The following is a 20318-nucleotide window of genomic DNA, read 5'->3' on the forward strand; positions in this document are numbered from 1 at the left end:
TGTACTTTCAATTACTTTAACAAATAGTGCGTATCTGTTTATTGTTACTTTTATTTATACATGCTTGAAAATTTCTGTATAATTTTTCAAACATTTATTTCGAGGTAACAGTGTGTATCTTCTTGAAATGTGTATAAGTGATCCTGATTAACTGTGTTATAATGTTACAAGTTAATTTTAAAAAAGAAAACGTTTTATTTGTTCCTTTTTGTTTCATGTTGAAGACTTTTAATTGTATTTTACTTTATACACTGTAAATGAATAAATCTATTATTTATTAATCATATAATTTTAACAATTGGTTAATTTTGTAACAATTTATTAAAATTTATTGTAAATAGAGAGATAATAAAGTTTTCTAAATTGCAACTCACGAGTACTACTGATTTCTTTTTTTTATGTATTAAACTAAGCATAGAAAATGGATGCAGGTTACTTGGAAAGAAGGAAAATTTGAATTTTGACGTTTGTCAAGTAGCAAAAAAGGAAATTTCTGCAAAAAGCTTTTAAAAAATGTTTCATAGGTTAGAAAAATGTTAATTACAAAGTTTTCGACATTACCGACATTTACCACATTTCTTACATATTTTCTACACTGCATATAAATAGATATTATTTATTATTCCTATGTCCTGTCCACGAACACATAATTAAATTATTAAATTATTATTTATTACTTCAATGTCCGTAACACTTCTTAAATAACTATTGTTCATAGGTTGAAAATATACTAAATATAAAATGGCGAGCTAGTATTTCATATGATTATTTTAATATCATTTTTAAACTGAGTGTAGGAAGATCTGTTTTAATTTAATCAAACAAAATAATTTATTTACCCACTATAAAGTTTTCCAATTAATGTGCCATGAATTCATTCAATCCAACGATTGAATCTATTCAAAACTCTTCTACCCTGCCTATTAATGAGGAACATAATTGCACTGCTATTAATGAGACCACCGGGGAAGTTTGCGGTGAAACCGAAAGTCTGAAAATTATTAATGAATTTCAGAAATTATACGAGACTCGGATTCAAAATGTCGATCACGAGCTTGAAAATGAATTTGATCAAGTTTGCGTAAGTTTCTTTCATATGACAAATTTATTTTAATATACAATGTTATTGAAGTAAAGAAATATTTTTCAAAGATAAGAGCAAAATATAAACCATATTTCTGTATGATAACAAATACTCAAACTTTTTAGATGAAATTAGAAATATCCAAAGAATGGATTAAAAATTTAAGAGAACAAAATGTTATGTTGGTGCGAGTAGTGGAAGATTTAGAAGAGATTGCTTGCAACAGAGTTCAATTACTAGAACAAAAATTAAAACAGTCATCAATGATAGTTTCTGAAAATATGTCAAAATCAAATCATACGGAAAAGGCAAGTATCTTGTAAACAAGTAATTCATTTTAACTTTCTTAACTAATTCAAATATTATCGTAGAATATACATACACTTTCGAATCGTATCAATAATTTAGAAAAAGATGAAGAATATATGAGGCAAAAAATTGAATTTCTTCAGAGTGATATCAGAGGGTTATTGGAATTAATACGACGAGCTGTACAAGAAAATAATTGGAACTTGGATGACATCAAATTTTTGGAAATACAACCCAGTGACATTCCTGCTCCTGTTAAGTAAATATTTCACTGCTTTTGTTTTAATTTTCTAACGAATCTAAAATAATTTTTTTATGCTTCTTTCAGTTGTACCTGTGACCAGGTAAATATAAATGTAGATGCTGATAAGAAATTAAAATTGGCAATACGAATTAGTCGTGATTTCATGAATAAATCAAATTATCCTTTAGGTGGAAGTATTTGCATGTTACATTCTTCTCGTTCGACAGTTCTTTAGTTAAACTTTTACTTTTTATTGTTAATTATATCATTTTAATTTCCTACACTCTTTTTAATAAATTCTTTGTCAAAAATAGTATATATATATATAAAAAAATAAATGGTGGGTATTTAAAATACAATATACATGCATTGTCGTTTCCTTTTATATTTAAATTTTCTAGAATATTTATTAATACTTTCGAGATAAAATTAATTTTATCGTTTAAAAAACAGGAAGAGATAAGTTACAAAAAGATGCAATCTTTGAAATTACAAATTGAACGTCTGCAAGAAAAGGAAAATAAAATGGCTGGGTAAGTAAAAAGTAGAAAATTGATTGAAACAAGAAATATTCCTATTATTAACGAGTCTCATATTTTTCTAGATATCAAAAAGAATTAGAGAACAAGTTAATCGATCTAAACACAAAATTACAAGCTAAGGAAGATGTTATAAAAAAATACGTTTCCCAGTTTCAAAACTTCAGTGATAATCTTAAAAGGCAAGCTAAGTTTGAAGATGAAATTGCGTGCAGTAGCGATCGACAAACGTTTGATGTAAGTTAATATTTTTTAAGTTTCATAACAAGATGAAATAGCCGACAAAGTTAAATGGTTGAAGTTGACGAATAAATAGCTAAATAATAAGGCAATCATGCTGAAATTCAAACGAATTTCTGTAATTGGACTTAAAACTCCTGTTGCTGTTCAGATTATGTTAACGGCTGATATTGTGGAAAATCTGTTGAAAGAAAAAGATCTAGAAATAAGGGAATTGCAGCGGTGTTTGCACGACGCGAAATCTAATTTAACAGTAATAGTTCGTGATACCGATATAAATGTAAATAATTTGAAAGTGCAATTAAGTGAGAAATGCAAGAAAATTGAAGAAATAGAACAGCGGACTGCTAAACTCCAAAAAGTTTGTGTCGTTTGTTTATACGCATAGCAGTATATTTTGTTCCAACTCTTACTTTAATGATATAACCGTTAGGATTCTCGAGAGAAACAAGAAATGTTAACAGTTGAAATGATGAAAAAGGATGAAATAGTATCATCACTACGAAAACAAGTAACTGTGTTGCAAAAACAGGTTCATTGCGCGAACTTACAAACTCAATGTAAAGAGGGTATCGTTAAAGAAGTACGAAAAGAACTAAAACAAACTGTGGCCAAGGTATAAATAATAGCACTCCTTTGCTTTTATATAAATAATCTTAATATTCTTTATTTCCAGTTACTATATTCTGGATTTCTTCTTTGCTATGATAAAATTACAATTGATAGTCAAGAAATGGAATCGTTTTGTAAATTATACGCCTGTTCAGATCATAAAAATTGTATTTCCTTTTTGCAAAGTTGCATAAAGAATGCGACAGAAGCAGAAAATATAGCTACGATTGAAGAAAAAGTCAACAATTTAAAAGCGAAAGCGATAAACTATCATAAGAGTAGAAAATATTTGAACGACATTGATAAGAAGATTTTAAAATACGGCAAAAAATTACCACCTTTTACTAAACATGTAGAATTTCAGGATTGTAAAAAACCGGTTGTTTTAGAAACAAACTAATATCTACTAAATTAACTCGTATGTTAATTAAATAGCAATGTCATTGGATCAATAACGTGTTTCAGCATGATTGCTTTTTATATTGTTACTTATTTAAATGAACTGTTGGAACAATACAATGTCGAAACTTAAATTATTTATTATTCATATTTTTAAATTCCATTTCAGGAAACATGTGCAGCACCAAGTGTCTCTGTGGATATGAAGACATTTCAACAGGTTAGTAAAAATACAAAGTATTCCAAGAAACTGAACCATCATTAATGCTTAAAAGCATTAACTTATATCAAGTTCTACAGAATAAGAATTCTAAGCAATACTATGTTTTAGGATACCAAAATGTTAAACAACCCTATAAATCAGCAGGTAATAAATAATTATTGTTGTTATTAGAAAATGTATATTTTATTATAATATATCTTTAAACTTCTAGAATCAAATAATATCATATTTGACAAAAGTAAAACTGTTAATGGAGCAGGAAAAGGATGATCTGCTTAACTTAAAAATGGAATTAGAGAAAACTATAGAAAAATTATGCTGTGGCAAAGATGAAGTTGGTAACTTTAATATAGTCTATTATATTTTAATTAAAAATTGATTGATTTTTGTTAAATGAATTAATGTTGAGGAAAGAAAAAGCCAACGCTTAAATATTCAAATAAAAAATGAAATAATAGTTAAAGATCTTATTATGTACTACTAAACAGTTTTCAGTTAATATCACAATGAAATCGCAAGAAGAATAGTTGAATTTAATATGGAATTCCTGCATGATTTACAAAATTTAAATAAACATAATCATAACAAATGCAATAAATTTTTTCGATTGTAACAAAATATAGAGAAATAAAAATTTTATGGTTAATATACATAGTCAAAAAAATTATATTAGTGATTTTTTGTTACGCAGGATTATGAATGCGATGCGAGTAACATAATGCATAAACTGACAAAAGGTATTGAATATATAAATAAAATGTATTCAAGAAAGGAGGAGTCAGTTGCAGTTATTAAATCACTTGTACGTATAGCTTTTAAAAATATTATAAGATCTTATCGTATTTTATATCACTGTCCATTGAAAACGAAAAATAATAGCCCGTATTCTATAGAAAATATAAATTTGATAATTAATTAATAAGATTCTAATAAGATGTATAATTATTAAAGTATGAATTACACAGTATTAATGAACAGAAAATGTATTTTAGTCGTGCGTAGACATTAATGGACAGTTTAAGTTAATGGATGTACTTAGGGCGTGTGCTATCGAGGCCCAAGTTACTATGGAAAACATTAAAGATGAAATGAACGTGATTGTTTCTACGTTTAAATTTAGACATCAAAAGGCAAGTATTATATTTTCCACTAACTAATATAAAACTCATGAATAACAACATAAAATTGTTGCAGTACGTTGATTTAAACAAAGAGGTTCTAGATGTACAAAATCAACTAATAAGGAGTGAAGAAAAAATATCAGAAACAATTAACAAATTGCAATTACAAGTAAGGTTCATTCATTAAATTATATTTGATATCGTTACTTTGTCTAAAATTCTGATTTGCAATAGGAAAAAGAGAGGGCAAGACGTAACGAAAGAATTACTTCAGGAAGAATGAAATTGAAGGACATGAAAAATGAAATAAATCATGCTCAGTCTCGGTTCTTGGTTCACATTAATGAAATAGAAGATAATGTATCGGTAAAATTTGAATTTTCAAGATATTGTATAATAGTTAATCGTTAAATATTAAATGATTATAATATTACAGGAAAACATATCCGGGTATACAGAAATGTGTATTTGTAATGAGTTACTTCATTCGGTAATCGAAGAAATAGAAGGAACATCAAATAATTTACAAGTATATCAAGATCAATGCTGTGTCTCGTCAGATCTAGAAGAACTGAGGAACCAGTTTTATAAAGTTAATTCTTCCATAGAGAAATTACAAGAAAAAACAGATGAAGCAGTTAGTATAATGAAAGTATTTATTTCATTCAGTTTTTTGGTGTTAATAATTTGATTTTTTCTAGTTATCAGAACATAACATAGTGGAAACAACTCTTTTGCAAAAAGAACAAAAATTGGAACAATTAGAAAAAGAAGTAGATAGAATTCATTCAAAAATACAAAACTTATTGGAAAGGTTTCTTTCTCCAAACGAACAGGTATCTGATGGTAATGTTATCGAGCCTCAGTTATATACACAGGTAATATTTTATTTTATTTTTTAATGGCTTTTATGAATACTATGACATAAATTAACTTTCTATATTATTATCTCAGACTTTAAATGAAATACTGCAAACCAAACAAAATTTATATAAATTAAGAAAAGAGCATGACGAGTTAAAGTCTAAAATTTCTCAGGTAAGAAAATTATTCTAATCACACCTTATTTTAATAAGGGCTACTAGTGGGTATCTATTGAGGGGATGGTAGTTGGGGTGAACAACTTTTTTTTTACCACAATGTTTGTTAAGGTTTAGTTTTTGAGTGATTAATGAAAAACACTAGAAATACTAAAAACCGAACTCGACCTTGGTCGAGAACAAACTACTTGGCGCGTCGATTCGTAGCCAACATTCCCGCGGTTGCGCTTGCGCACTATGCACGCTCAGATTGCGCCTGCGCACTGTGCACGCTCAGATCGCGCCTGCGCACTGTGCACGCCCAGATCGCGCCTGCGCACTATGCACGACCAGATCGCGCCTGCGCATTATGTGCGCTTAGATTGCGCGGTAATTTTCAAAAGCTAAGCTTTAATGAGCATTTTGGCAAAGGAAAAAGTTGTTTAGAATCACCTCAGCTATTATCCCTTGCAAATATGCCCACCCATAATCGAATACCCTGTATTATATAAGTATAATGAATTTTATAGAAAACAGCTTATCAAGAGTGCAATGAGAAAACATGTTTATGGAAATCTAGAGTAACCGATTTACAAGATCAAGTTAAAATATTACAGCATGAGGTATCTAATTCTACCTTATTTTCCATAATCTATTATTTAGCAGTAACAACGTTGATCTTTTAGGCAAAGTGCAATGTAGAAACAAACAATTTTTTAAGAAATAGTATTGAATCAATGGAAGAAGAACGTCGTATAGCGCGAGTAAAGTCAGAAAATTTTCAACGATCTCACTCCATTGACAACATGGAACTAAAAAAACAAATTATAGAATTAGAAAATACTGTAAATGTTATCTAAATTTGCAATTACATTTTATTAAATATCAAACGTATAATTGTTTAACTACATGTTTGAATTTCAGCTCAAATTGCAAAAAGAAATTGAAGTTACTCTTCGACAACAGCTTAGTGATAACGAAATTGAATTTAAAAAATCTAAAGAACTACTAAATTGTTGTGTAAGTCAAATTTTTTATTTTTTATTCATTTATTCCGTTCTATATTATATTAATACCTTTTATATTTACTATGAAGCATTTTGAACATAATAGCGAGGAAACATTGATCCGCTGTGGATGTTACCAATTTAAGCACGATACAATGGTAAATTTGATTAAATGTTGTACATAGATCTAAAGAAGATTAACAAATTCAGAGTAATAAATAGATTTATTTTCATAGATTGTACCTCAATTATTCAAAACGCTCCAAAACACCATGAAATCTACAAAATGTGGTCTTCAAGAACTTAAAGCAGAATTGAAAAAATTGGTTTGTTATTAAATTGATAATATTTTTAAAAAGCGAAGTTAAAAACTCTTGTTTTTATGTTTCAGATTTATGAAGATTTATCGAACATCGGTTCCTCTGCAAAATCAGTAATGAATATAATAGACAAATTAGAGAAGTATGAAGATGAGTTAGATAATTGTTCTCAAGAAATTGACAAACTAAAAAATACTTTATATTCTAAAGATAAACTTGTAAGTATTATTTATGATTTTTTTCTCGTATGAATTTTAAATACTTATTATTGTATTTAAGCTGGAGAATATGGATGAAATAATTAGAATTCAGAAGGATTCGATTGTGATGACGCAAGCTGAATTGAAAGAACTTCAACAGAAGCTGCAGAAAAAGGTATGTTGAAATTCGTTTTTATTTTGTTTTGCAAAATTTTGTGATATTAATCGGGCTTTTAAAAATTTAATAATTTAATAATTTTACATTATCGATATGGATCGAGGTTCCTTAACTTTATTAACAGTTATGCCAATGTTTAAAACTACTATCAATGTTAAATGTAAGTTAGATATAAATCTACTTAGAAATTTTGAAACAAAACACAATTTGTTTAAAGCTTTCGTAGTTGCAATTATTTACAACATTATAATTTATTATATTTTCTATACACTTGAATTGTAATAGAATTTGATATTGTGAAAATTAAAGCAAGAGCATTAAAATATTATCAAGATTTTATTATCAAAGGTATGTGTATTACAAATATTGAAGTTGTAATATTAGAATATAATGTATACTTTTCTAGATCGATAATCAGGATCAAATAATATCTCAATACGAAAAGGAAAAAAAAGAATTAATTAAACAGGTCAGTACCATCAAACATGCGCACATTTCTTTTTATCAAGTAATGAAAAAATCGTTTACTTTTTAGAATGAACTTCAGGTTCAAACAATTGGTCATTTACAAAATGCTGTAGTAGAAGCTAAGAAATGTATAGATCAAATGGGACATAAAACTATGAGTGACGTGAGTGAACAGTGGTCCACAGTTTCATCTTCGATATACAATCAAGGGAATGTGCATGATGTTTGACTTGAATATAAACGTGTACAGATAACGTTAAAAACTATTTTTATAAGACACAAAAATCTAATGCATTTTCTCTGTTTTTTTTTTTTTTAAGATTTCTGTAATTACCTGTAGTATAGTCTTACAATTTTTATTTTTAAAGTATCCTGTATATTTATATGATTTGTTTGTAAATAATACTTATACAACATGCATGTATTGTGTTTCATATGTTTGATTATACCAGCAATTAATATTTCCATAAATTTTAATATGGTGTGTAATATTAACGATAAAAGTGTATTTCACAAGTGAGTTGTGATTTGTGGAAACAGTAGTGATGCGAAGTGATTTTATTAAAGAATTAAAGAAAAGCGATCGAATAGTTAATGATTTACAGCTTCAAGAAAAGAGTGAAATCATCCATTCGCTGACAGTGTACATTGAAGAAGCACAAAGTCAGTATAATGAATGCTTTTCGGAGGTGCGTTACGATTACTAGATGAAAAAAAAATCATTTACAAATATCTGTTTATGATATATCTAATAACAATTCTTCTGTTTGTAAAGGCTGCTAAGCAAGATACGTTGTTGGATTTACAAAGAGACGAGATTCGTAATCTACAAGAAAAAATTAGTTCCAGAAAAATTGATAATTGTTTAACAATTATTGAATATTACTCAATTTTGAAAACAGTACAGGTAGAAGAATCTGGAAGATTATTTTAAATATTTGTATGGAATTGCAATAATAAAAAGAAAACATATTCTTGTCTTGATTAGAGTTTTCTTATATTTTAATATTTAGTTGTAACTATTTTAATAAAATTAGTATTAATTTTTATAATATTGATTCTTATAAATCATTTTTAGGAGCAATTGGAGGGCCGTGTTAACGATATGCAACTTCTAAAAGACAAGGTAAAAAATTTCTCTTTGCTTATCATTGCAAAACATTATATTCTTTTGTTGCAGATTGATACTTTGCACAAGTCAAAATGTTATTTGCAAACTACATGTATAAATATGAAAAAGTTGTGGCAAGAAGCAGAAGGAAAATTGCAAGAATTAAAGTAAGTTATCGATGCAACATTTTATTAATGTAATATAGGAAAAACTCTTGTAATAATAACTTTCATTAATTTATGTAGAAGAGAAGTATTGAAACCAGAACAAACAGTCAAGTGCACTGAAGATAAAGAAAGTCAGTGTAAAGTTGAAGTTGCAGATAAAGAGTGCGCGATCGAAGATACTAATAATTTTTATAGCCCGTTATGCGGTGCTAAAGATTCTTCCTACGAACATGAATTACAATCAGAAATCAATATCTTAATGAGAGAGAATGAAGATATGAAAAAGCAATTGCAAAAATATAAATTAGATTTTGACATAATTGAAAAGGAACTGAAAATAGAAAGGGAGAATGACACTTATACCCAGCAAATTTTATTCGAATTACAGAAATTAAGAGATACAGGATGTTGCTTACAGTATGAAAACGAACAACTTAAAGCCGAATTAAAGAAACAAACGAACAAAACAGAGGATTTGGTGGAGAAGTTGCAGTATATTAAAGAAAATGACGTGAAATTTGGAAAATTGTTGAAAAAATTAGATGATAAACAGATGCAGGTATAACTGAAAATAGAAACATTTATGAAATAAAATATTAATGTATTACTTTCAATTCCATTTAGATTAACAATTTATATGGTCAAATAACGAACAACGAAATTACCATAAAGAAGCAAGCAGAAACTATTGAAGAGCTAAAAAAGAAATTGAATACAAAGAATCAACAAATCGAAGGATATTTATCCGAATTAAATGAAACAGAAGAGGAGATGACAATTTTACATAACCAGATACAATCATTGAAAAACATGTTAAATGAAAAATCAAACGATATGGCTAAATTGCAAGCGGATAATAAAATGTTAAAGGTAAATAAAAGTACTGCCAATGTTTTTCTTACAATCATTAACTGGTGTGTTATTAAAAAAACGATTCATTACAGAATGATAATTCTATATTAAGAATGGAAAACAGCACTTTTGAGAATAAATCAAAAGAAGATATTTATCAGTTGCAAGTGATGGTATTCGTTTAAATATATATCTTAATAATTGACGTAACTAGGAGTTTTTAATATTTTAAAATAATACTAATATTTTAATTTTATTTTAGTTGAACAAGGTACAAACGCAGTTACGTTTTACCGAAAACAATTACCACTGCGTTACAGAAGATTTTAATAAAACGCAAGAGCAATTAATTAAAATGACAAAACGTGAAGCAGATTTACAAGAATGTTTAACAAATATGGTATCTATTAAATTATTTGGTTGAAAATTGTATCACTTTCCTATATATATATAATTATTTTAGGAAAAGGAGTATTGTTTAAAGCTATCAAATATCGAGGAAGAAAAAGCTAAACTTGGAGACTGTTTAGATAAACTTAGAGATGAATTAGAAGAGATTCAAAGAAATTATTCATCAAAAAGTGGGGAACATTGCAAACTCCAAGATATTTGCAAATCTTATGCAGAACAATTAGACATTTTACAGCAGCAGGTGAAATAAGTTGATTTAATATGAATAATATTTAAAATATTGAATGTAAATAAATTTATGTTGTTAGATCGACAAAGAACGTGAAAAGGTTAAAAAAATGGAAGAGTCAAATCGGTGCATGGCGCAACAATTGCAAGAATACAGAGAACAGAATTGTATTCTTCTTCAAGATAAAGCACTGGCAGAACAAAATAATTGCAAAGTTATTTCGGAGGTAAGAGAATACCTAATTGTATATGAAAAAGAAGGAAATACAAATCAAAATTACATTCTCTTTTAGCTACAAGAGACTCATAAATGTTTATTGGAACTGAAAAGAGAATGTCAATTAAAAAATAAATCTCTAGCTTGTATATCTGCAGAACTGACAGAGACAGCCATAAGTAGATCAGAACTTTGCAATCAGTCGCAATACGTTGTTTCTTGCATTCGTGTTTGGATGGAGGAGCAACGGGAATATATGAACAAACTTAACTTGTCACTGAAGTCTCAACAACAGGAGTTATTACAGCTTGAATTTGAGAAAAAGTAAATAACAACATAGATTCATAAGTTCAGAATGTTTGAAACGAAAGAAAATTATTTTTCAGGGGTTTGTTGGAAGAAGGAAAAAAATTAAGACGTATAAATCACTTACTGACTCAAAAATTGAAAAAGATACATAGATACGGGAGTAAAAATGTTAAAAATGTCTGCGTAGAGTGCCAAATACTGCCGCCAACTGTTGATATACACCTTCCTATGTACTCTAAACACTCATCTCCGCAAAAGGTAATAATTACCTTTTCAGAAATTTATATTTCATAATTTTGCATTTACTAAATAATAAATAAAATAGTATTTGGTCATTATCAAATAACGATTAAATATTATTTTCAGAAACTAAGTCTTACGAAAACAGCCCGCCGTATTTCGGCAGGTGGAAATGCTTGGTGGTATCCTAAAATGCAATATTTAATAAACGAGCTAAGAAAAAGCAAGTTGAAATATAATGAAAACTGTTATAATGGAACGAATGCTGATGTAGGATTAGAAGAAAGTCGAGACTGCGGTTATCAATCATCTACTAGTAAATGAAAACGTTATAAAACGTAATTGCTGAAAAAAACAATGACCTTTTATAATGAAAGTTCTGACAACTTGATCACTAACTCGTCAGATTTTTTTTTTATACTTACATAAATGAAAAACGCGGTTTTTAAGTATAAATATATATTTACTTTAAATTTGGTTAATCATCTTGGTTTGAACTTGTCTGATTATTTAAGTTCATAGAAAAACAATAATATGTGTGACATAGAATATGAATTAATACAAGATTTTCCATATACATTTCATGAAATGCTTTAAATAGAAGTTTGCATTCAGCCACAGTAAATATCTCCATACTTTTTGGAGGATCCTAAAAATTAGACATTATCAGATATTAAAGATTTGCTTTAAATCATTGGCGTAACTAGATAGGGGCCAGGGTGGTCCTGGCACCCTCCAATTTAGAAATTTAGGAAGTTTTAGGCCCACCCCATCCAAAAATTCTAGTTACGCGAATGCTTTAAATATAAATGCATTTATCAGTATCAATATAAATACTTTGTAAATTTCAATGCATTGATACAAATTATATGTAACAACTAAAAAAGAAAATTTTGAGTAAATAACCGCAGTTAGAAATTTGATATCTAATTCTAAATGCGGAATCTTTTTAGCACTTTTTATACAAGACTTCTTAAATTATTCTACTTTTTTTTTGCAATACTTTTCATAAATATTTATTATTGTCCTTATCAAATTTTAATGAATGTAAGAAGCAATAATTAAATTACTATAATTAATAAAAATATTGAAATGGTAAATTGTACTTAATTTTATTACAAAATACAAACCAGGACAACATGCAATAATACAGTTTTATAAAAAAACTGATAAACTTCTTTAGCTGTCTGCCATGGATGCGAAAGAAAAAACAAGTGTGTTGAATAGACAATTCCTAATAATCCAGAAATACCTTTCTCAGTAAACGAATGCAATCTGGTAAATAAATGAAAAATTTTATTCATTATATTAAATGCTAACGATAAAGCATATTATAAGCTCAAACTGTGGTACCTTGCAAATCGAAAAAATTCCCACAGCATTTTTGTAAGAACACTCTTACTTTTTTCTATATTTTTATTCAAGAATTTATTCTCTAGAAAGAAGGCAATATTATTTCACTTTATAAAAACAATATTCCTATTTATTTACCAAAGAAAGAACATATCACATCCTTGTTCTGTTGGTGCTGTTTTAAATACACTAAATCTTCTTCAGTAAAGTATTTCCAAACACATAAACTTGGATCCGACCGTTTAACGTATCGAGAATAAATAGGATTTTCCGGATAAATCCATGCTCCGCATAAATCATCATAATTCACATCTGATTTAATCTGATTTTCTGAATGGGCTCTCCGATAAATTATTCTTTCAATATCAGATATTACACGTTCAGATAACTTTGAACAGTTAACATCCACAACTGATGTTGAACGATCTTGATTATTAGTTTTATTATAATCATTATCTTTCACCGTCAGTTCATTGGACATTATTAGAAATTGTTTTTTCGTCAATTGGAAACAATGATAATTTTTTAAACCTTTGTAAATATTCAAAGTTGCAAAAAAAATAATTTAGCCCAATATCCAATTCACTGTTTTTCAAATGGTAATATTGTATAATCTATCAATTTTATATATACTATATATATATAAAAATACGCATGTGAATATGGTGAGCCTGAGAATTAGACTTTCTTTTTAATAATATTAAAGTGTGCCATAAAATAGCTGCTAAAAAATGAATATAGATAAAAAGAAATTTTGCGTTAAAAAATATTTAAAGATAAATAAAAATCTATAATGAAAGGATTAAAACATTCTGTAATGAAATTTTTGTATTCAATAAATGAATTCGCCGATGTAATTAAACAAAGTAATTGCTCTATAAAGTTATTGTTTTACAGAAAATTTGCTTTTTTTTCTTTTTTTTTGGATGAGAGTGAACGGTGAATGCGACGAAATCGTTAAATAATATTCACAAGTTTATTTTTTTTCCTGTGTAATCATTTATAATTTATCATGAATTATCGAATAAAATTAATATACAATATATTTTAGAGCAAAAATTTGTTATACATTGTTTACAAACTAAGAAAGTAAATACATAGGTAATTCATAGCAGCAGGTATGGCCTACTATCTTACAAGAGGTTTTGCGTGCCAAAAATTCATCATACATTGTATGTTTTAAATGTATATTATTATAACTAATATTAATATTATTATTATTATTATTTATCAATGTTACCATTAATATTATCATTGTTTCTTATTATCATTAACATTATTTACTTATTACATAAATCATATTTATTATATATGATTTATATATATATATTTATATATTTATTTATTTATTTATAACGAACACCACCCATTACTATTAGAATTACAAATGGGAGCTTTACCATCTGTCCCTGTGTTTCTCATTTTCCACTTTTTCGTTAGATCTGATACTCAAAATAGATGATATATCGTCGAATGTAATGTGATACACGCATTTTTCGTCATTAATCACTCAGGAAAAATGTTCGTCCTGCACAGTTCACCTCCCATTCCATTATAGTGGCATTTTTCCATCGTTTTATATTCCACTCAAATTCATTGTAGACACACTCATGGTGTATTTATATTTCTTGATTATGGTACAAATCTGTAAGCAAAAAATTAGAGTGTGTCTCCTACAGTGATTCATTGGATAAATTATATCGGCGAAAACAGTACTGACTTTTTTTAAGGTTTCTACATAATACAGAAATGATCTTATCTATAAAGACACATGTTTCAGTGAAATTAGAGAACAACAAAAAATTTATTACACATGTGTTTTTTCTTCGTAAATATACATACAACTGCATATAACTATAAGACTATCAATTAAAATAGCGAAACCTCTTTCATTTCGTTTTATGCTGGAATTAATGTACAAAGATTTATCTGAAAATCTTATATTATACGACTTTCAAACTTTGAAGATATTCATTCAAGCGACAGCATTGAAATTAACAGCGTTATAATTTTTTTTTTCAACGGAAACAGCTTATGTATGTACAATATTGCATTGAAAATGCATTATACTAAACTTAATTACTTTTTTGAAATTCCTTTCTGAATGACATTGCGAAAAATTATTGTGTAGAGCAATACGTGAATTATCACAAGTTAACATAATCAAAGATCTAATTTTAATGTAATTCATATAAGTACAACATTATTTAACAAAGCATTTGTAAAAATATTTTAGGAACAATAATTTACCTCCCCTTAAGACGCTAAAGTTTGCACGATAAAAATGGATATAATATACAATTGATCTATGCAATTTATTTTGCTCTACAAAATAAATGATCAATCGATAAATAGAAAAAAAAATGTATTTACTGTGAAAGAATATAAACATAAATATTTTTGATACTAAATCATGTAAGCGAAGGTTTCTTAAAGCACTTATAATTAAGTTAATTAAATTAACAGACTCAACTTTTAAATAAGAAATTAACATTTCCTTTAATGGTCACTTCAAGATTTACAGCAGCAAGTCCATAACAAGATTGTGAATATATTACACGATTTCTCTTTTACTCTTTTCTATCTAACATTTAACGATATAATTCATATTATAAAAATAAATGTTATGCAAGTATTAATCAAATAAAGATGATAGAAAAAAAGAAAAGAAAAGTATATGCTACGTACAAGCAGTACTACTTCGTGAAACTTTGCAGAATATAACGTATAAAAGAGAAAAATTATTTTAACGTACAATGTTAGTTACGCATTATTTTTGTCTGGAGTATAAAAGCTTTCGTAACAATGTCGCAACTGATCGAATAAAATATAGGCTTCTTGAAGATACACGAATGAGAAAGGAAATGTGAACTGTGTAGACTGTGCACGATAGTTGGTTTGAGAAACTATATGGAATAATTATGCAAAAATGTTCTTACACAAATGATTATATTTTTATAAAAAAGAAAAATTAAATGCCAAGATATTTGGAATTTGTACATGTTTATCTTGAGATTATATTTAAAAAAAAAAAAAGTTGTAAGTAACTTTATTTATGTGACGTCAAATTGAAAAGATATTAGAAATTTGCGATGTATTTGTTACGCTAATGTTAAGAATTTTATAAATTGTTTTTCTGTAAAACTTTCTTCTCTTCATAATATTAATTACTGTATATAATCAATAAAGGTTAAAAAGTAGGAAACATTGATTGAATTTGTTGCAACTCGCATATCTTTTTTTACTTACGTAATAAATACGAGGACTGAAATAAGTCTAGAGTACATGCAATAAAAATATTAAACATAACAAGAAATATACTACAGCAACATCTACTCAAATATCCCATAATATTAATACAAAATTTTTCATGAAGTATCCACAAATTTGTAAATCTTTAACTTGATCAATATCAAATCCTTTTACCCTTGCAAAAAGATAAAAAAAAAAGAATCATAAACTTTTGTTCCTTACACATTTTGATATTATAAAAATATGTAGACACAATGTACTATTATACTGAAGATTGGACTGATAATTTATCTGATGCACATATCAATTGCTTTGTGAATCTTCAATGGATGGTACACTGTCCACCATTGTTGACCAGCAAGGTGACAAGTTTTAACTAATATAAAAATATATACCAACATAGTATTTGACACGTACAGATTTGGATAATCACTTGCAACAATTACCAGTTGCTGCCTTTTGTCCTTCTGTCTCAACTAACCGACGACCCTGACCACTTGTACTTGCACTCCCTGATTGTTCATTCTTTGGAAGCTTTTTAGCTGTAATAATATGAATAATAATACATAAATATTTTCACTAAAATCTATTACAAGTTAACGTTCATTTTACTTCATACTTTTTATAGCCCATGTAACTCGATAAAAGATACTATTTCAAATCCAGATGCTCTCTTTACCATTGCCGAGATAAAATAATTCGAAATACAATTTTAAAAGAAACTTTTTTAATGAACAATATGAAATTCTGTTAGGTAGAAAAATAAAAGAACTGTCTTACCAATTGCCAAAAATATATCATTAACGTTCATCGCCGTTTTAGCTGAAGTTTCCATGAAAAGAAGGCCATTTTCATCTGCGTATGTTTGAGCTTCTTCGAATTCTACCACTCTCTTCTGTGAAAGATCCGCTTTATTTCCAGCTAATGCTATAACTATACTTGGACTGGCTTGCCGTTGTAATTCTTTAACCCACGTTTGGGCGCGTATAAATGTGTCCTGCATTTTTAATGAAAAATTGCATCATTAAATAATCTATTTCTTACAACTATTTATTCTTCTTATTTTTCTAAATAATAATTTATCTCAAATATTGTAGATCATTTTTAGCACGTTTTAGTTTGATCACTTGCCTGATTTGTTATATCGTATACAACAATAGCTGCTTGTGCACCACGATAATACATGGGTGCAAGACTATGGTAACGTTCCTGTCCAGCTGTATCCCAGATTTCAAATTTTACAGTCGTGTCATCCAGACATACAGTTTGTGTTAAAAATGCAGCTAAAAATAATAAAATGTACTTATAAACACACGTATTAATAAATCACAATTATTTTTATGAAAACTAAACTTACCTCCGATAGTACTTTCTTGATACTCATGGAACTGTCCTTTAACAAACCTCAAAACAAGACTGGATTTTCCCACTGCAGATTCTCCTAGTAGCACCAACTTAAACTGACAAATCTTCCCTTGCGTTGAACCGTTTGGCCTCTGGGCTGTACCCCGATTAGCCATGATCACCTAGGTTTCAAAGAAAATTGTTAATTTTGATAAAAAATGCTTTTGTTATTAACTAATTCTATTTTATACGTTAAAATATTTTAAAGTTCAAAAAACACACAAAATTATTGTTTATATAAATTCATAAAGTCTTTTAAAACACTGAAAACATTTTTACGTTTTTTTAATCTGTTACTTGGTAAAATGGTATTTCAATTGTTACATGTTACAATATAAAAATATCAAATAATTTTCAACTTTCATTCTTGTCTAAACCTCTAAATCAGGAGATAAATGTCTATTTATACTTAAACTCTGTGCATAATAGATAAGAGTGTCATTTACATTCAAGCAATCAACCATTTAACCAAATGTTTTAACTTTAACATAACGAATTGATAATCGTGCACAGTAAATTCTTCTTATGAACTTTCAGATATTTCAGTGTAATAAACAAATGAGTTAAGAATGTTTTCTCTTTTTCTTTTTATATATTCTAACTACTACAATTATAAATAGTATATTTTAGTGATTATTGAAAAATGTACTTTTACAATATTTAGTAATTATTACACAGAAATAATTATTTGAAAGTTCTAATTATATTTGGCTGGATAAGAAAACGAATAATCATAAGTTAGTAGTGGATGGATAAGGATTACAAGAGGTTGATACCCTGTTAAAAATGCATTACCCGAAACCTACGATGAAAAGAGAAGGAGCAAACAAATAAACAAATAATCAAGATTAAATCAGGATGATATCATCAAGCTATGAAACATACGAAAGCTTAATGCGTTCGAAATACAAAAACAATATCTTGTAATTACAATAACGATTACTTTCTAATGAGTCACTTACGAGCGAAAATCGGTATATGGGGTAAAATCTTAGAAGAAATAAAAATGATTTAACCCATTAAAGCGAGTACTGTGTTAATTACATTATCCAATTAGTTCGCGATGCGAGTCTGGGTAGAATTGAACGGTAGAGTGTTGCTTCGCGATAATATTATGGCTGATAAAAGTCAAACAACAGACACACACTCTAAATGATAATGTATTTAACGAGAAACAAGTAACACGATGACTAAACACAGCAACTTCACGGCAATCACGGGATTCGCGTAACTCGCGGCGACGACGGCGACGACGGCGACGGTGACGACAACGACGACGACGACGACGACGACGACGACGAAAAAGAAACAGGTCCGCGCTGTTCGAACCCGTCCGGGTACGAGCTGACAGGAAAAAAACGTCCATGAAAGAGAGAGAGAGAGAGAAAAAACATGACACGCACGACTTACACACACGTTAATGAAGCTGCGTCAAAGTTTCATACCAACGTAACAAACGCTTCATAACCTTCGACAAAATGGTGTTATTGAAAAATCACAAGAAACCGTTAAAGCGGTGTATATAAAAAATAGACGAAAGAAACCGATAAGGAGAGATAGTGTTCTGTATACGCGCGCGCACGAATCTCTCTCATGCACACATACATCTACTTACTTACGTTCCTTTAACACTCTATCTTCTTTCCTCTCGATCGTTTATTCGCTTAATCTATGTTTCTCTCATTCTCTCTCTCTCTCTCTCGCACTCCGAGCACTTATTCATTTACAATATCCCACTCGCCCGCTTTCTATCTTTTTCTCTCGTGCTCGTTCATTCACGTTCCTTCTTCGTCGGAAGATAACAAGGGGGAGGACGCAAGAGGCGACTAAAGGGTGTAAGCGATGCGCCACGATAGTTATGACTCTGGGTACTTGTCACCGCCCGTGAAACGTCAGCAACATCGGAAATCTAGACCACGCCGAAAGAATGCGCCGCGAGATTAAAAAATAATGTAGGGACCAATGGTTTCGCAGTTACACTAATTACGGTCTGTAAAAGATAGCATGAAATGTTAGAGAGACCACCTGGCAAGATGGGAAACTGAAAATGTTCAGTGATTAACCTGCTGCGTGAGGATTCTCGCCGTCGAACAAGAATGCGGCACTAAGACGGTCGATGAGTGCACAACACCGCGCGACGATGATTAATGTCAATTCACTGCCGCGCGTCAGATACGATCACTTGTCTTCGGTAAATCGGCCCACTAACCGAGCATAGATCGTGCAATCTATATAGAATGTGTACATTTATGACAGCTCCGGTTGGTACACACAGGCGGAGACACGACTTTGCAAAGCTTGTTGAATTTTTTTTCTCACATTCCCTTTTCGACACTTTTCCTGTTTACGATAAACTCCTCCGAATGACACTTTTTTCGATCGATCGATGTCTCTCTAACCTAACGCAACCAGATTTCAAACTATAAAATTGATTTCACTAAAAAAGAACGAAGACTGAGGCCCGTATCACGCACACGGTACACACAATGCTGCGACACTTTCATTTACGACGTGAAAACTAGGAGTCACGGAACACGTCAGAATTGACCGCTGATCGAAAAATTGATCAGTCAATTTCCGAACTAGAGTTTGCAAAAGGGGGAAGAAACGACGGAAACTTCGAACTCGGAAGGATCCTTCGAGAGTACCTTTCTTCAATGTCGTTTTCTTTTTCCTCAAATTAGAAATGGTGCGTTTCGATGAACGCGATTACAGCATGGCGCCACTCACAACCAATACAATTATTTCAACTTATACAATGTTTTTAAGCAATTATTTTTCTTGTATTTCACCTTCTATTATAATAAATTA

The 20318-nt window shown here is 29.1% G+C and overlaps 4 protein-coding genes across 15 annotated transcripts; 2 read left to right on the plus strand and 2 right to left on the minus strand.

The window, feature by feature from the left end:
• Window positions 1-100: 100 nt before the first annotated feature.
• Window positions 101-12555, plus strand: LOC114876141 (uncharacterized protein PFB0765w-like). 2 transcript variants are annotated; one of them, XM_029187269.2, is made up of 37 exons: window positions 101-1081; window positions 1210-1392; window positions 1456-1652; window positions 1722-1737; window positions 2091-2170; window positions 2242-2413; window positions 3597-3647; window positions 3759-3794; window positions 3862-3984; window positions 4342-4452; window positions 4643-4780; window positions 4845-4940; window positions 5006-5137; window positions 5208-5408; window positions 5473-5649; window positions 5726-5809; window positions 6321-6413; window positions 6477-6635; window positions 6715-6810; window positions 6887-6955; window positions 7034-7123; window positions 7189-7335; window positions 7397-7492; window positions 7902-7964; window positions 8031-8126; window positions 8569-8652; window positions 8739-8870; window positions 9042-9241; window positions 9320-9800; window positions 9866-10111; window positions 10186-10266; window positions 10356-10493; window positions 10557-10745; window positions 10813-10959; window positions 11026-11273; window positions 11336-11516; window positions 11625-12555. In XM_029187269.2, exons 1-37 carry the CDS (start codon window positions 869-871, stop codon window positions 11820-11822), a joined length of 5244 nt encoding a protein of 1747 aa, XP_029043102.2. In that variant the 5' UTR covers window positions 101-868; the 3' UTR covers window positions 11823-12555. The 2 variants fall into 2 exon arrangements, with proteins under 2 accessions (XP_029043102.2, XP_029043107.2); XM_029187274.2 differs by lacking the exons at window positions 11336-11516; window positions 11625-12555 and having other exon boundaries at window positions 11108-11190.
• Window positions 2486-3484, plus strand: LOC123988348. The gene is made up of 3 exons (XM_046288076.1): window positions 2486-2777; window positions 2850-3032; window positions 3093-3484. Exons 1-3 carry the CDS (start codon window positions 2511-2513, stop codon window positions 3426-3428), a joined length of 786 nt encoding a protein of 261 aa, XP_046144032.1. The 5' UTR covers window positions 2486-2510; the 3' UTR covers window positions 3429-3484.
• A 39-nt stretch (window positions 12556-12594) lies between the features above and the next one.
• On the minus strand, window positions 12595-13611 carry LOC123988353. Its single transcript, XM_046288124.1, has 2 exons — window positions 12990-13611; window positions 12595-12933 (listed from the first exon to the last, which is right to left on the minus strand). Exons 1-2 carry the CDS (start codon window positions 13330-13332, stop codon window positions 12830-12832), a joined length of 447 nt encoding a protein of 148 aa, XP_046144080.1. The 5' UTR covers window positions 13333-13611; the 3' UTR covers window positions 12595-12829.
• Window positions 13612-13876: 265 nt separating this feature from the next.
• Window positions 13877-20227, minus strand: LOC114876164 (ras-related protein Rab-5C). 11 transcript variants are annotated; one of them, XM_029187323.2, is made up of 6 exons: window positions 20156-20227; window positions 17461-17629; window positions 17235-17386; window positions 16884-17100; window positions 16521-16645; window positions 13877-14496 (listed from the first exon to the last, which is right to left on the minus strand). In XM_029187323.2, exons 2-5 carry the CDS (start codon window positions 17621-17623, stop codon window positions 16533-16535), a joined length of 645 nt encoding a protein of 214 aa, XP_029043156.1. In that variant the 5' UTR covers window positions 17624-17629; window positions 20156-20227; the 3' UTR covers window positions 13877-14496; window positions 16521-16532. The 11 variants fall into 11 exon arrangements, with proteins under 11 accessions (XP_029043156.1, XP_029043151.1, XP_029043147.1 ...); XM_029187318.2 differs by lacking the exon at window positions 20156-20227 and adding an exon at window positions 19533-20126; XM_029187314.2 differs by lacking the exon at window positions 20156-20227 and adding an exon at window positions 19571-20125.
• Window positions 20228-20318: the final 91 nt, after the last annotated feature.

The sequence above is a fragment of the Osmia bicornis genome, chromosome 1 (assembly GCF_907164935.1).
Source record: "Osmia bicornis bicornis chromosome 1, iOsmBic2.1, whole genome shotgun sequence".
Lineage (NCBI taxonomy): Eukaryota > Metazoa > Arthropoda > Insecta > Hymenoptera > Megachilidae > Osmia > Osmia bicornis.

What these genes read in the sequence shown, in the direction of transcription:
- LOC114876141 (XM_029187269.2), top strand. Translation starts at nt 869, where the DNA reads ATGAATTCATTCAATCCAACGATTGAATCTATTCAAAACTCTTCTACC. An exon ending in TATATTCTAAAGATAAACTT is followed by an intron (nt 7,336 to 7,396) that starts GTAAGTATTATT and finishes ATTGTATTTAAG; the next exon opens with CTGGAGAATATGGATGAAAT. An exon ending in TAGACATTTTACAGCAGCAG is followed by an intron (nt 10,746 to 10,812) that starts GTGAAATAAGTT and finishes TTATGTTGTTAG; the next exon opens with ATCGACAAAGAACGTGAAAA.
- LOC123988348 (XM_046288076.1), top strand. Translation starts at nt 2,511, where the DNA reads ATGCTGAAATTCAAACGAATTTCTGTAATTGGACTTAAAACTCCTGTT. An exon ending in GGACTGCTAAACTCCAAAAA is followed by an intron (nt 2,778 to 2,849) that starts GTTTGTGTCGTT and finishes TATAACCGTTAG; the next exon opens with GATTCTCGAGAGAAACAAGA. An exon ending in TAAAACAAACTGTGGCCAAG is followed by an intron (nt 3,033 to 3,092) that starts GTATAAATAATA and finishes CTTTATTTCCAG; the next exon opens with TTACTATATTCTGGATTTCT.
- LOC114876164 (XM_029187323.2), bottom strand. Translation starts at nt 17,623, where the DNA reads ATGGCTAATCGGGGTACAGCCCAGAGGCCAAACGGTTCAACGCAAGGG. An exon ending in TATACGATATAACAAATCAG is followed by an intron (nt 17,101 to 17,234) that starts GCAAGTGATCAA and finishes TTAAAAATGCAG; the next exon opens with GACACATTTATACGCGCCCA. An exon ending in TGATATATTTTTGGCAATTG is followed by an intron (nt 16,646 to 16,883) that starts GTAAGACAGTTC and finishes ATATTATTACAG; the next exon opens with CTAAAAAGCTTCCAAAGAAT.
- LOC123988353 (XM_046288124.1), bottom strand. Translation starts at nt 13,332, where the DNA reads ATGTCCAATGAACTGACGGTGAAAGATAATGATTATAATAAAACTAAT. An exon ending in TGTGATATGTTCTTTCTTTG is followed by an intron (nt 12,934 to 12,989) that starts GTAAATAAATAG and finishes CCTTCTTTCTAG; the next exon opens with AGAATAAATTCTTGAATAAA.